The sequence below is a fragment of the Micropterus dolomieu genome, linkage group LG09, assembly GCF_021292245.1.
Source record: "Micropterus dolomieu isolate WLL.071019.BEF.003 ecotype Adirondacks linkage group LG09, ASM2129224v1, whole genome shotgun sequence".
NCBI classification, from domain to species: Eukaryota; Metazoa; Chordata; class Actinopteri; order Centrarchiformes; family Centrarchidae; genus Micropterus; species Micropterus dolomieu.
In genome coordinates this window covers 22881767-22894822 of record NC_060158.1, presented here as the reverse complement: position 1 = coordinate 22894822, position 13056 = coordinate 22881767, and the positions used below count along the sequence as shown (strand labels likewise).

Here is a 13056-nt window from a genome sequence, read left to right as displayed (position 1 = left end):
ACCTTTTATTTTCCTTTATACAAGACGTCATCCTTCAGTTCACTGCTGTGGTTTTTTATCCAGCACAAGTGCAGGGATAGGTGTTGTTAACAAGCTGCTACAGCTACCTATCACAAGTGTTTTATGGACAATCAGTTAATGATTTGTCCTTTTAAGAGCACCATTTTCCTCCTTCTTCCATTTTTTACTGTCACCCAGTAAGTGGGTCACGTCTCATTAAAGGGGGATTATCACTAACCTTGGGTCTGCCCTTACCTAGATATCAGCTTTCTGCACTGCTTCAATAAGAACCATTTATTTAATACTAAACATGTTCTTCTTGAAAGTCGCCATAGTCACTGGTGAAAAAACACAATTGACTACTGAGAGGCCCTGTGTGTGTGTGTGTGTGCTGTCTAACATACACTGTGCGTGTGTGTGTGTGTGTGTGCTTAAGCTCCATGCGCCAATTGGGTTTGTGTAAGTAATTATTAATGGGTCATATTATAGTTAAAGAACGTGCTCTGTTCATCTGTGAAAGAGTGCATCACACGGCTATTGCGATCAAACGCATTTCTTGGAAAATGTCTTTTCAAGTCAAATGAGCTTAGCTGTTGCTACGAAGAAAGCGCCACTGCATCCACCTGACAGAAAACCTCAAGGAAGATAAAAAAACTCTTGAGTATTTTTTTCAACAAAAGGTAATGTCACTACTCCAGTTGATTTTTAATGATGCACCGCCTTGTTTGTCATATATGTGATAGATGAGCCTTGGTCCTATACTTCCTGGCTTTGTTTTAAATCTGATGAGACGTAGTAAAAATCGACGGAGCTGCGCTATAAAAATAACGACCAGACGTATAATTTTCTAGTAGTTTGAGCAGGAAGAATATTAATTGTTTGCCACAGAGAGGTGTGCTTTGGGTCTGTCCTCTGCTTCTTCCTGTTCTAACTATCCCTTCTCTTTCTTTGCATCCTCAGCAGGGAAGGAAGGGGTCCTTCTGCTCTTTGACCTGGTTCCCAACTTCCTCCCACATCATTGTCACCAATAATCCCTGGCTGCGATTGGTCCTCACCATGACGACCACTGCTCTCATATTGGTGATGGCCGTCTTCAATATGGTGAGAAGCCGCAGGTTAAGATGTTGTAGATGTGTTTGGTCGCCTGATGTATTAGGTGATTGTGGAACAGTCTAAGTCACTGCATGTCCTAACAGTAGCTGCAATAGTACATTGGAAATAATATAATCTTTGATTATTTAATTTGATTTAAGTCATACTGAGGAGAAAAGTACTACCATTAACGTAATGCTGCTAGAGCCAAGGCACCTTTAAAATGACATTTCAACAGTAAAACATTCCTGCAAGTTATATTTTAATAAATCACTTAAACAGAGTGCTGTTATGCAAAAAAAGAAAACACACTGAATTATAGTTAATTGTTTAATATTTATAATTTATATAAAGATCCGCTTGACTGTATTTCATAGCTATAGTCTGATTATAACACCAAATGTAACACTTTCAATGATGTCCATAACTGCATAATGCAGTACTTAAGCAATATGCAATATAGAAGTTGCTATAAGCCTTCATAATACATATCATTGTTTTATAAGATGGCTGTACTTTGTAAGGTTGAGTAGCAGTAGTGTTTATAATTTATGGAAGATTTAACATGAAACGTAAAGTCTGCCATGGTAAGCCTACAGTTGTGCTTCATCAGCATTATTTATGGTCACATTACTGCTTGTCAAATTTCTTTTAAAGTTACATTATTGTCATGCGACAGAGAAAAAAAAACTGTATCAAAAGTGCAATTAATCCCCACAGCTCATGTGGTGTAGTTGTTCAAATTTGACTCACAAAAAAAGACTTAGAACATTTAACCTGTGCATCTCTGAACCATTCGATAAGAAGAACAGCTAATTGACACAGGCTACAAAACACCAGAAAATGTTTAACGTGTTTATATTTGAATCCCACATTTTTTTGATTATCTACCGTGGTCGCAGATTATTGTGACTATCCTTTTATTTATTGCTATAGGTGCTAGAGGTATTGCACCTGGTGATGCACACAGGAGGAACGCTTGTTTAAAAATGATCAGCTAAGTATCAGAATCAAAAATCTGTTTATTGCCAAGTAGGTTTTCACATACAAGAAATGTGTCTTGGTATTTAGGTGCATAACGCCCACAATAAACATAGTAAGAGAAAAAGACAAAACAAGTACTGCAAAAGAAGTTTCAGAAACAAATGGATGTGTAAAATGAAAAGCGCTGTACATGTTTAAAACGAAGAGGATGGACTGTGCAAAACAATGATTTAACAATGTGCAATTGTTCGTAGTATGAAGAATATGTGTAATTGTCTCATTTAAACAAAAAAAAGAAAAGAACCAGGGACATGTACTGAATAGAGATATTTAAATTCAGTGACCTGAAGACTTATGTTCTCTTCTAACTCAACCCTGTGAAGGTTAAAATGATAGAGGCTTTATAGGAAGTGTTGCTACACTCAGCTATATCCAGCTCTGCTGATCTCTCCAAATTATGAAAACATAATTTCACAGTTTTTTAGCCAGAGACTGGTTAATTTAGTAACTTGTCGTCAGGGCAAATTTTCACTCAGCAAACGGAATGTAAATCAGTTCTGGCTGCTGAGACAGTTAAGCGATGGGTCAAACGTTTTGCCCTCCATCCTTTCTGTTTTGTTTGTTAGTTCTTTGTGGAGGATCCGGGAGGATCCGGGGAAGACGAACTGACAACTACTCCACCTGAAGTCCTGATAACTACTCCACCTGTGAATCTAACTAATGCCAGCCTGTTGGACTACACGGAAGAAAACACAGGAGAAAACAAGTTTTATCTGCCAGTAAGTACAACAGAGAGAGGTCAACAGCATGAGCTGGGAAGAAGATAAATATTACTGACCACCAGAATTCAAAAAGCAGCTTTAATGTCTGTCCAGTTATCTAAAATATTTATATAAAACTGCAAAACTGATACATGTGCTTATACTAATTCTTCACAGCACATACTGTAATACATTTTCTTCTTTAATTGTGAATAGACGCATTTTGCTCATGTGAACACAGAACCATGTGGTCAGCTGTGTCTCTTTACCATGAAAAGAAAATAATTCTAAGAGACGGCCCTGCTTTTTCCCCCCAGTTTTACAAGGAAACTTTTGTGCAGCTGTTTCAAATCTCTTAAGTCTTCACACCAAGCAAGGAAAAAAAGGCATCGTATTGGAGAATTCTTAAAGCTCAAAGCTTTCATTCATTGTCCTGTTTACTCTTAATGGGCACAGTCGAGGCTTACAGAATTACCATTAGTTCTTTCTTTGGTATTACATAAACAAAATGTGTGTTGGATAAGAATAATGACACATTCTTATGTCAGTATGCAAACTCTGGTTCTGTTCTTGCTTCCTAACCACACAGTATGTTGGCTGAGCAGCACATTTACTGAGAACACTGAACAAATAAAGCTACGTTTTGTTTTTTTCTTCTTTAGCTTGATACATGCGTCGTGCGTGACACAAGTCTTCATGACGAGGTCGCATACCAGGGTTATCTAGTGCCGAGGCCGCGCGGTGCTTCAGCTCTAGAGAAAAGGTGTTTGGTCGCCATGTTCTCTTCCTCTCTTTCTGTCTCCAGTACTTCATCTACTGCTGTATACTGGGCCTGGTGTCGTGCTCGGTGTTCCTGAGGATCAACTATGAGCTGAAGATGGTGGTGATGCTGGTTGCCGTGGTGATCTACAACATCATCATCCTCCAGACACATGCCTCCCTGCTGGATGGATTTAGCGAAGCGCTGTACCCCACAGTTACGCTGGAAAGGTACCTGCAAACACTCCCTCTCTCTCTCGCTCTCTCTCTCTCTTCTCTGCTTTAGGCAGTAATGAAACAATTATTAGGCCCACTTAAGGTCAATGCTATCTGCTTGAAACACCACCCCCGACCCTGCCGCCTGCACGCATCAGGTGAGCAGAGCCTATTAAAATGACTAAGGAGACTGTACCCTGGTCTTGAGGGAACTACTTAGGTAGCAATATCCCATATGACTGTCGATCAAGTGTAACCCCCGGAGAGTCAGGATGATGAGTGGCAGAATGAGATACAGCAGTTTGTGTTGATGGAGCTGAATTCATTTTTTCACATTTGACTGACAGCTGGAGTCTCAGTGCTGAAAAAAAATCCCATTATGCAGAAAGTTTTCAGAGCGCTCAGAAAGACTGGTGAAAAAATACTTTTTTTTCTCCAGCTCTCATGTTTCTCTCTTTGTTTCTCTTTCTCACCTCAGCTTTATAAACATGACATACTGTTGCTGTCAAAGAACTGGGCCATATAAATAAGAAAAGTTATATTATGCAGTGCTAAATGAAAAGGAAATACGCCAGGACTGTCGAATAAAGCATTTTTCATGGCAAACATCAATTTACACTTCACTTACCTTGAAAGATATCTTCATGGTAACCATGGCATGGTATTAGTTTGTATGTCTCACTGCAGTTTGTTGGACTGACTTCATATGGGTTTCTCCTCTAAAGTACTCCAGTAAAAGCTAGCATAATTTACTTTAATAAAAATAATTTACATCATTTTCATGGTCCACTTACTGTATATCTACATCAATAAGCAGGCACGTGTAACTCTGAAAATGTTTAAAAGACCATTTGAGTTATTATTCATTTTTGTGTCTATTTACATACCACACATTATTGCTGATCATTTTCCATCATTTTAAACATAAACATGTGTTTTTTAAAAAAACAAGGAATCCTGTTCATTTACAGAGTAGCAGAGTTTAGCAGTCCATCCTAACGAACCTCATGTCCGCTTCAGTGTTGTGCCATTTACATAGTTCTTCATGGTAATGAGGCTCAGCCTTTAAAATTAGCCGGTCATTCTCCCCACATTATTACCACACAATACAGTAATTGCCATAAATTAAAGCAGATATGATGTTCTCTTGAAGAGTCTAAGTTGATTTTCACAATGCATTAAAATTAATTGAAACTAATGGCGGTAAGGCAGGCAGGAAAATTACACAGTGGCAGGAGTACATGGGTAAATGTTGAAGGGGGGAGGGGAGTTAGCTTTAATTCCATGATAGAAATTTTTATTTTAAATGCTGTTTTTCAAAATGTAGCCACCTCTTAGCTAGAGGAACTGAAATAAAAATCATATGTTGTACATTTTTGTTATAATGAAAATTAATAATGAAATAACAAAATGATTAATAAGAGCAACTAATTGTTGGTTCATTTATTAGTTGGTCTTTTTTATTTATTCATATAGATACACTTATTCTTATTGTCTGAAATCAAATCACAAATATAAATGTAATTCCATTAAACAGCTGATTATTTTTAGTTACTCCATTCATCCGTCCATCGATCGTCAACCACTAATCCTGTGTACAGGGTCGTGGGGGGTTGGAGCCTATCCCAGCTTACATTGGGCGAAATGCGGGGTACACCCTGGACAGGTCGCCAGTCCATCGCAGAGCACATGTTACTCAAACAGGAGGAAATAGTGCAGTAGTAGTAGTAGCATTTACGTGTTTTTGGACAACCATGAACCGGCACAGAGGAATATGCTATATCAAGCCTTTTCTAACAACAACTTATTAACAACAAGTTATTTTGATCAATTCATTGTTGGTTTTTGTTGTTTTCATGGGATTTGTTGATCATACAGTATCACCAGATGATCAACATTGTTATAATTGTATTCTCTCTGTTCCTCTGAGCAGGCCAGGAGTTCTGAAGGATCTAAAGACGATGGGCTCTGTGTCTCTTTTCATCTTCTTCATCACCCTACTGGTATTAGCCAGGCAGGTCAGCAGTCTTCCTGCCCACCACAATGACATAACTAGACATCATTATGTAATAGTGACATACAGTACATAGCCTATGTTTTCATTGAAGTTAAAACTTTTTTGGGGTCATTCACTATACCCTCTTCATTAGCGCTGGCACAGAATCTTGTTTTACTGTTTTTCAAAGGATTTGATACCAGTGGATTTGAAATGATCTTCACTCTTTTCCACAACAAAATGTGGAAGCATGTGAACCTGCGTTCATGGATTTGGCTAAAAATGTTCAAAGATCAAAATTCTTGCTCCGATGCACATTTTTGTTGCGCTGGAGCAGCCAGCCTGGCCCACTCCCTACATCTCCTCTGCATCCACGATCCGCACTTCATATGAGAACTAAACTCAGCTGACACAGATTTGGTGTGCATGTTTTATCTTTTCTGGAGAACCATCCATCAGCTCTGACCCCAAAGCAGATATTCTGGACAGAAAGACTCCCCCCAGAGCCTCTGTACCCAAAACTGGGGCTCCCCTGAGAGCCACAGCTCCATGTGTTGTTCTCATTCTGGGTCACTGTCACCAGATGGGAGGTGGGGCATTTGTTTTGGAAACAACTCTTTGTTACTGTCGTATCTTATTCCGTGCTGCGCTTTTATCAACGCTCTTCATGGGTAATTGGTTATGTCCGTCCGGATGCTGTTTGGGTATAAATTAGTGCAGTAAAATGCTTCATCAATTATCACCAGAATAATTCTGGAAACAGGTCAGAAGGTGTTAAAAGTGGCGTCACTCGAGGCCCTTGACGCAGAAGTTCGTGAATCAATGTCCGGAGATGAGGGCACAAGGCCTAAAACCATCCATTTTACACGGTTTTAGCCTGCTATCAACAAATTTGGCCTTGCAAAAAATTTCATCATCAACCCTAATGAGCTCATTTCTAGCCATTTAGTCAGAGGGAGGAGAAAGCAGGTTATCAGAACGAAGGCATCTGTAATTCATCCCTCAAGAACAGATGCACGATGGAGCAAAGCTCATTTACAGGCTTGTTAGCTGGTTTCTCAACGGCGTCTGGAATGAGATTCGTTTCTCCTGGCCTACTTTCTAGACCAATGGAGGTACTGGAGTTCCTCTCACCACAAGAGAAGCAAGTGCTCGAACTGTACATACACATACATAAACACAAAGGGTTCAGACTAACTGTCCCAAAAGGGATGGAAGCTAGTCCATATTTCTATTTCAGCCTCAGGCAATGAGCACTATAGCACAAGATCTCCGCACAGCAGAATGGGTCTACGCTAAATTGGCACCATACTTTAATCTCAATGGGGAAAGTATTCAGTGTGCACATACATCATCCAGACTGCTAACAACACACATGAAATGTATTTCACAGGAGACGCTCCCACACACACACAGCCCACAGACAGCCTGGAGCTTTTCAGATATATACGAGCATAATCATGGTGTATTCAGGGGACCCTGTCTGATGCACAAACACACACTCCTGGGATGTTTTGACCCCTGTTGATAGAAAACTTCCTCAAGCATAGAGAACTAAGCATATAAAGAAGTGTCTATCTTATATGCAAAACAGTCCCGACTGCTTACTATTTCCCTGGGCAGTGAGAGCAGAGCTTCTCACACAGTTTCATCATTGTCTTATTGGGACAATAATTTTCTATGAATACCATTCAAGCCCTTTAGTTTCAGTTGGTTATGTTTTCCCAGAAATCCTGCACGGGATCATTTAGTGGCAATGATTAGAGAACGATGCAGTCATCCTATTTCTAAGAAATGCTATCATGGACTGAAGGACTACTGTAGTGGAGACTGATTCAGTTACTTTTGTGGCTTCTTTGATCCACCTCCAGGCCAAACGACAAACCAGAATTTAACTGACTGTTAAACAAATTTTCACTTTCGTTTCTTGATTTTGGTGTAGGTTTCTTCTGTGGCATGTAGCTTTGGCGCCGTGCTGGGTGTGAATGACGCAGGTATCTCTTTACTCTGTGTCCTCCTGTAACAGAATGAATATTACTGTAGGTTGGACTTCCTGTGGAGGGACAAGTTCAAGAGGGAGTGCGAGGAGATCGAAACCATGGAGAACCTCAATCGGGTTCTGCTGGAGAACGTCTTACCTGCTCACGTCGCCGAGCACTTCCTGGGACGCAACTGGAAAAACGAGGTGAATTCCCGAGAAATGTCTCACTATATCTATGTTGAGTTGTTGTACTTATCTTTTGTGTTTTATTCCCATCTATACTTTAAGGAACAGTTTGACATTTTAACTATCTGCAAGAAAGTATGTGAGTGAAAATATGTGATCAAATCTACATACTCTGAATGTTCTGTTGATTCACATCGTTTGTCAGCATATTCTTTTGTTTTCACAGCTGTTACATGTTGGTTGCATCATTTTCTTTCCCATTATACTTAAACGCAACACATTTTCTTGACATTTTCTTTGTTTCACTGTAATAGCCTTTTTGTCTAACATACTTTCCATTCCAAAATTTCTTCTTCATTCGTTCCAGTGCTGTAAATGTTTGGTTACACTCGGTACTCTCATTTACTCTATTCATGCATCGGTTTTACTGTCTGTCTTTCTTATGATGAATTGCTGTGTTGCTACTGTGGTGACCCAGTGTCCCCACAGAGATGATTGAAGTTTCATTTATGAGCCAGTGTCATTGTTCAGGGTATTCAGCTCACAGATTTTCTTATTGTAGTTGAGACTCATTGAAATTCACTCATTCATTCATCTTTAACTTCTCCTTACCAGTGTTCGACCAATACATCACATCCAACTGTTATCTTCTTCTTGCTTGTTATCAGGACCTTTATCATCAGTCATACGAGTCCGTGTGTGTGATGTTCGCCTCCATCCCAGACTTCAAAGAGTTTTATACTGAGTCTGATGTCAATAAGGAAGGACTGGAGTGCCTCCGTCTTCTCAACGAGATCATAGCAGACTTTGATGAGGTAAACTCCTCTCAGGCTGATAATCCTGGCTGTCAGACAATGTGGCGAAATAATGTCCCACTGCTTTTTTGAGACTCAGCCACACTGAGTGCTTGTCATCTGAATTAGCATAAGCACCCAGAAGCATGTAGATGTACCAGTAATTGGCCGCGAGCTGGTGTTATTTCTTACTCTTGTGTATGTTATGTTATGTACTGTGTTCTTGATGTGTCCTCAGCTGCTTTCCAAACCTAAGTTCAGCGGAGTGGAGAAGATAAAGACCATCGGTAGCACCTACATGGCTGCAACTGGACTCAATGTGACACCAGGACCAGAGTGCGCACAGGCACGCTTTTACACACATGCACACACAGATATCGCATGTGCGTGGACATAAATGGACAGCTACGCACAATGTTCGTTTCCTTCGCATTGGATACCAAATGACTCTCACCTGATGAGGGTGGAGCTCCGGCTGCCCAGCTTTCAATAGAGCTCATATTTGATAATAGAAGAACAGGCAAAGAACAAGAGCCTTTTTTGCACATGGTCACCCCATTTCAGAGTGCCAAAACTGTTCTGGCAGCCTGAGCTCAATTTAATATTGAACTTGTCATTTTTTATTTATGGTCACAGAACAGCATGAAGCTTGAACATCAACGTATTTATTGCTGCCCAGACATTTGGAAGCTTTGTGTGGGTGTCGCTCCTGTGCTACGCATAACATTCAAGCATCAGTGATTCATTACTACGCTCATTTGAATACATCAGTGTAGTCACTGGAAGCAAATGAGATCATCAGTCAGAAATGTGGCAGCACATTTTTTTTGAAAAGAAATCCCCATGATTGGTAGAAAATCATTTGGTGCTTAATTGACAATTTGCTAAACCCCACCTTCCTTAGTTACAGTTGCTATGCCTGTCAAGCTTTTCCATTCTTGCGCCACACATAATGCAGTTTACACGGCAGATTTACTACTCTAAATTCGTAGTTATTTTTGTATCAGTGGGTATTTCATTTCACACAGAAGCAAATGTATTTGGAAAAGCTACACTGGGGTTTGTTTGTTTTATCATATTTTAAAATGGTATATTTCAGTTAAGAGGAAAGGTTTTAATGAATATGGAAAATGTAACGTTCTGTCAGGTAACAAGTTTGGCGGTTGCGTTAGCTGTTAGCATCCGGCTCCGAAACAGTGAACATGTCCTGATTGGGGCTTTTACTAACATACCCTCTAACCCTACAAAATAATGTAGCTACTGTTAAACTAATGATGTGCTCCTTGGCCTCTGTCACTACTGTAGGTAGTGTAGTGGACATGCAAATGTAGGCAGTTTACAATACATCTTGCAATATACAGTGTTTAATCCATTCCTTATTAATTCCATTTTTTTCAGATTTTGAAAGATGATTTTAAAAATACGCCGCCCTCCAAACTCTTTAAATGCTGAGTGTTGCTCTTTCTAGTGCCCAATGCACACTTTCAACATGGTAAAGCCAATCAAAACCAATCAAAGGAAACTTGAAAGACACGACCAATGATAATAATTCCACTACATGAAATTGCCATGGTGATCATTATGTACAGTATTTAGAGCCATCCCAAAGTTATTACTGTTAACTTGACAATGACATATTGAGGTCCAAACATGGCTCAGATAGCACTTTTGATTTATCTTCTCCCCCTCTGCCTTTCCCTCAGGAACATGACCGACAGTACATGCACATTGGCACCATGGTGGAGTTTGCCTTTGCTCTTGTAGGGAAGCTAGATGTCATCAACAAACACTCCTTCAATGACTTCCGACTCCGAATTGGTGAGAACATTTCTTCACAGCACAAAAGTTAAAGTTGATATGTGATTATTCTACAGACACATGTGAGTTGCTATTTCTTGCTAGGGATAAACCATGGGCCAGTGATTGCAGGGGTCATTGGAGCCCAGAAACCTCAGTATGACATCTGGGGAAACAGTGTGAATGTGGCCAGTAGGATGGAGACCACGGGGGTACTGGGAAAAATACAGGTGAGACATCTTACACAGTACAGGTGCATGTCTTCCAGCGTGCTAGTAAACCTCTTACTCTGGTCATGTTTCTTTCTTTCTGTACAGGTAACAGAGGAGACAAGTCATATCTTGTCAACACTAGGGTACATGTGTTCATGTCGAGGCATTATCAACGTGAAGGGCAAAGGAGAGCTGAAGACCTACTTTGTTCACACAGAGATGACGCGATCTCTGTCACAAGGGACTGTGATGCCTTGAGCGAGCCACACTAACCGAACAAGCAAGACTTGAGAACACAGTCACACACACACGCAGTGGCCGTAGAGGTGATCCGTCATGCTCCGTAACTATCCCCATTACCAGAAGCCAGCAGTACAATGGATAGACAACTGTTGAGAACCAGTTTTGTCCTTAGCAACACAATGTGGAGCAGGGCCGGGGTGCACCGCCACAGTCCTTCAACGCTGCATTTTGGACAGATTTTACATCGCGAGTGTAACAAGGACTTCGCTCTGAGGAGTCACTTCACTGTCTAAAGGAGTGCCTGACTAAAGAGGGGTTTGCTATATAAGTGCAGCTCTCGAGGACCGCAGTCACCCATCTGTACAATAGTAGGGTTGTGGAGCTAATTACCCATGCCAGCATTGCAGTGCTTCAGAGCCTTATACTTGACTGAGCTCCATTTTATTCCAAATGGATGTTACAATAGTTTATTGTCATATAGAGCAGTTGATGCCAACAAATCACCAGTGTGATGGGTAGTTTGCCAAAACCTGTGAACTGTATTTATAGCTTCTTGAGCTGCGTTTGTGTCCCACTGTAGAGTAGGTTGACTCAGGCACAGGATTCATGAGGAAAATCTTTTTTATAAGCCATCTGGATCCAAACCAACAGCAATGTGTGTAAATGCTCACTGCCATCATTTTGTTATTCATTAAACATTTGTATATAAATTGAGGTCCTCTGTCTCCGTGTGTTTATATCGGCGCTTTAAACACAAGTGCACCATGAAAGACCCATCACAGTATAAACATTCACAGCATGTGCTCACAGTAGAGTCAAACACTTGTAAGATCATTAGTTTGAATGATTTAGGCACAATACAAGTTTTCATGTGGCAGATTTATTTAATGGAGCCATTCAACAGATTATATTTTTGCAGCGATTAAACTAACGAGAGATAACATGTTCATTAATGAGCTTTATTCCTGGTAAGTAGATTTTCTTATGTTCGGACAGAGCCAGGCGAGCTGTTCCAGTCTTTGTGGTAAGCTAAGCTATTCGACTGCTGGCGGCTTTGTGTTTAATAGAAAGATATGAGAGTAGTATCGATAGTCTCATCTAACTCTTGCCAGAAAGCGATTAAGTGTATTTCTCAAACTGTAGAGAACAAAACTATTATGATGATACGTTAGCATCTAGACTTGTGTAACTATCACACTTACCAATATATCCTCTGGTTAACAAATACCAATTGTCACTGTTAATACTTATTAATACGTATTGTTTGTATGAATACTTATCACAACTTTATCAGATGTATTTGTTCTTGTGAAATGATTTGTAGTGCAAATCCATAGAGTAATGATAATGCACTAAGATCCAATAAGAAACATTTACTGCAGGACTAATCAGACATCTCTGAGGATGAATCTTCTGATTGAGGTGTGAAACCATTGTTTTATAAAGATTTGTGTGACAACCTTTTTATTTCAGTCAGCTATTTTTCTCTTTCTGCTTTTGAAACACCACCTTGTGTATTAGCTCCTGGACCCCTTAAATAAACACGGCAGTTCTAACACCAAACATCAGGTCTATTTCAGCCAGAGAACAAAAGCAGAAGCAAATTAAAGCTGCAAGCAGCGTTGGGCGGGCCCTCGCACTTGTAGCGCGTCCGCGTGTGAGCCGGCCGAGTTGCATATTCTGGAGCTCTGCCGGTGCGGCTGTGAATTTCCTACGCGGTTCCGACGCCGCATGAAGGTGTTATATGTCACTTCCTGTGTCCCCTATGTGGAGCTACATAGCACTTGCCGCTATGAATATAAATCGGTATTGACGTGTAGATGTCTGCGGGGTGGGAGAGTTAACAAGCACGTAAAGTTTGTTTCAGATGTGAGCATGTACACTGAACAATAATGTACCCAAACAATAAAATAAATTCCTTTTATATTTCCCTGCCTTGTTGTTTATGTGTACATACAGAGGAAGAATGTGAGAACAGCACACATTTCATCGTTACTGTGTGTTAGAGCATGGGAGAACAGTGGATACTTTTAAT

General features: G+C 40.3%; 1 protein-coding gene across 1 annotated transcript in view; it reads left to right on the top strand.

Moving 5' to 3' along the window:
* Nucleotides 1-11735, top strand: part of adcy2b (adenylate cyclase 2b (brain)) — a 27142-nt gene extending 15407 nt beyond the window's left edge. The window contains exons 4-13 of the mRNA XM_046059203.1: nt 847-1101; nt 2703-2855; nt 3643-3827; nt 5746-5830; nt 7835-7993; nt 8644-8790; nt 9008-9115; nt 10473-10587; nt 10672-10796; nt 10884-11735. Coding sequence (XP_045915159.1) covers nt 847-1101; nt 2703-2855; nt 3643-3827; nt 5746-5830; nt 7835-7993; nt 8644-8790; nt 9008-9115; nt 10473-10587; nt 10672-10796; nt 10884-11036 — 1485 coding nt within the window. The 3' untranslated portion in view covers nt 11037-11735. The remainder of the gene's footprint in view (nt 1-846; nt 1102-2702; nt 2856-3642; nt 3828-5745; nt 5831-7834; nt 7994-8643; nt 8791-9007; nt 9116-10472; nt 10588-10671; nt 10797-10883) is intronic.
* Nucleotides 11736-13056: the final 1321 nt, after the last annotated feature.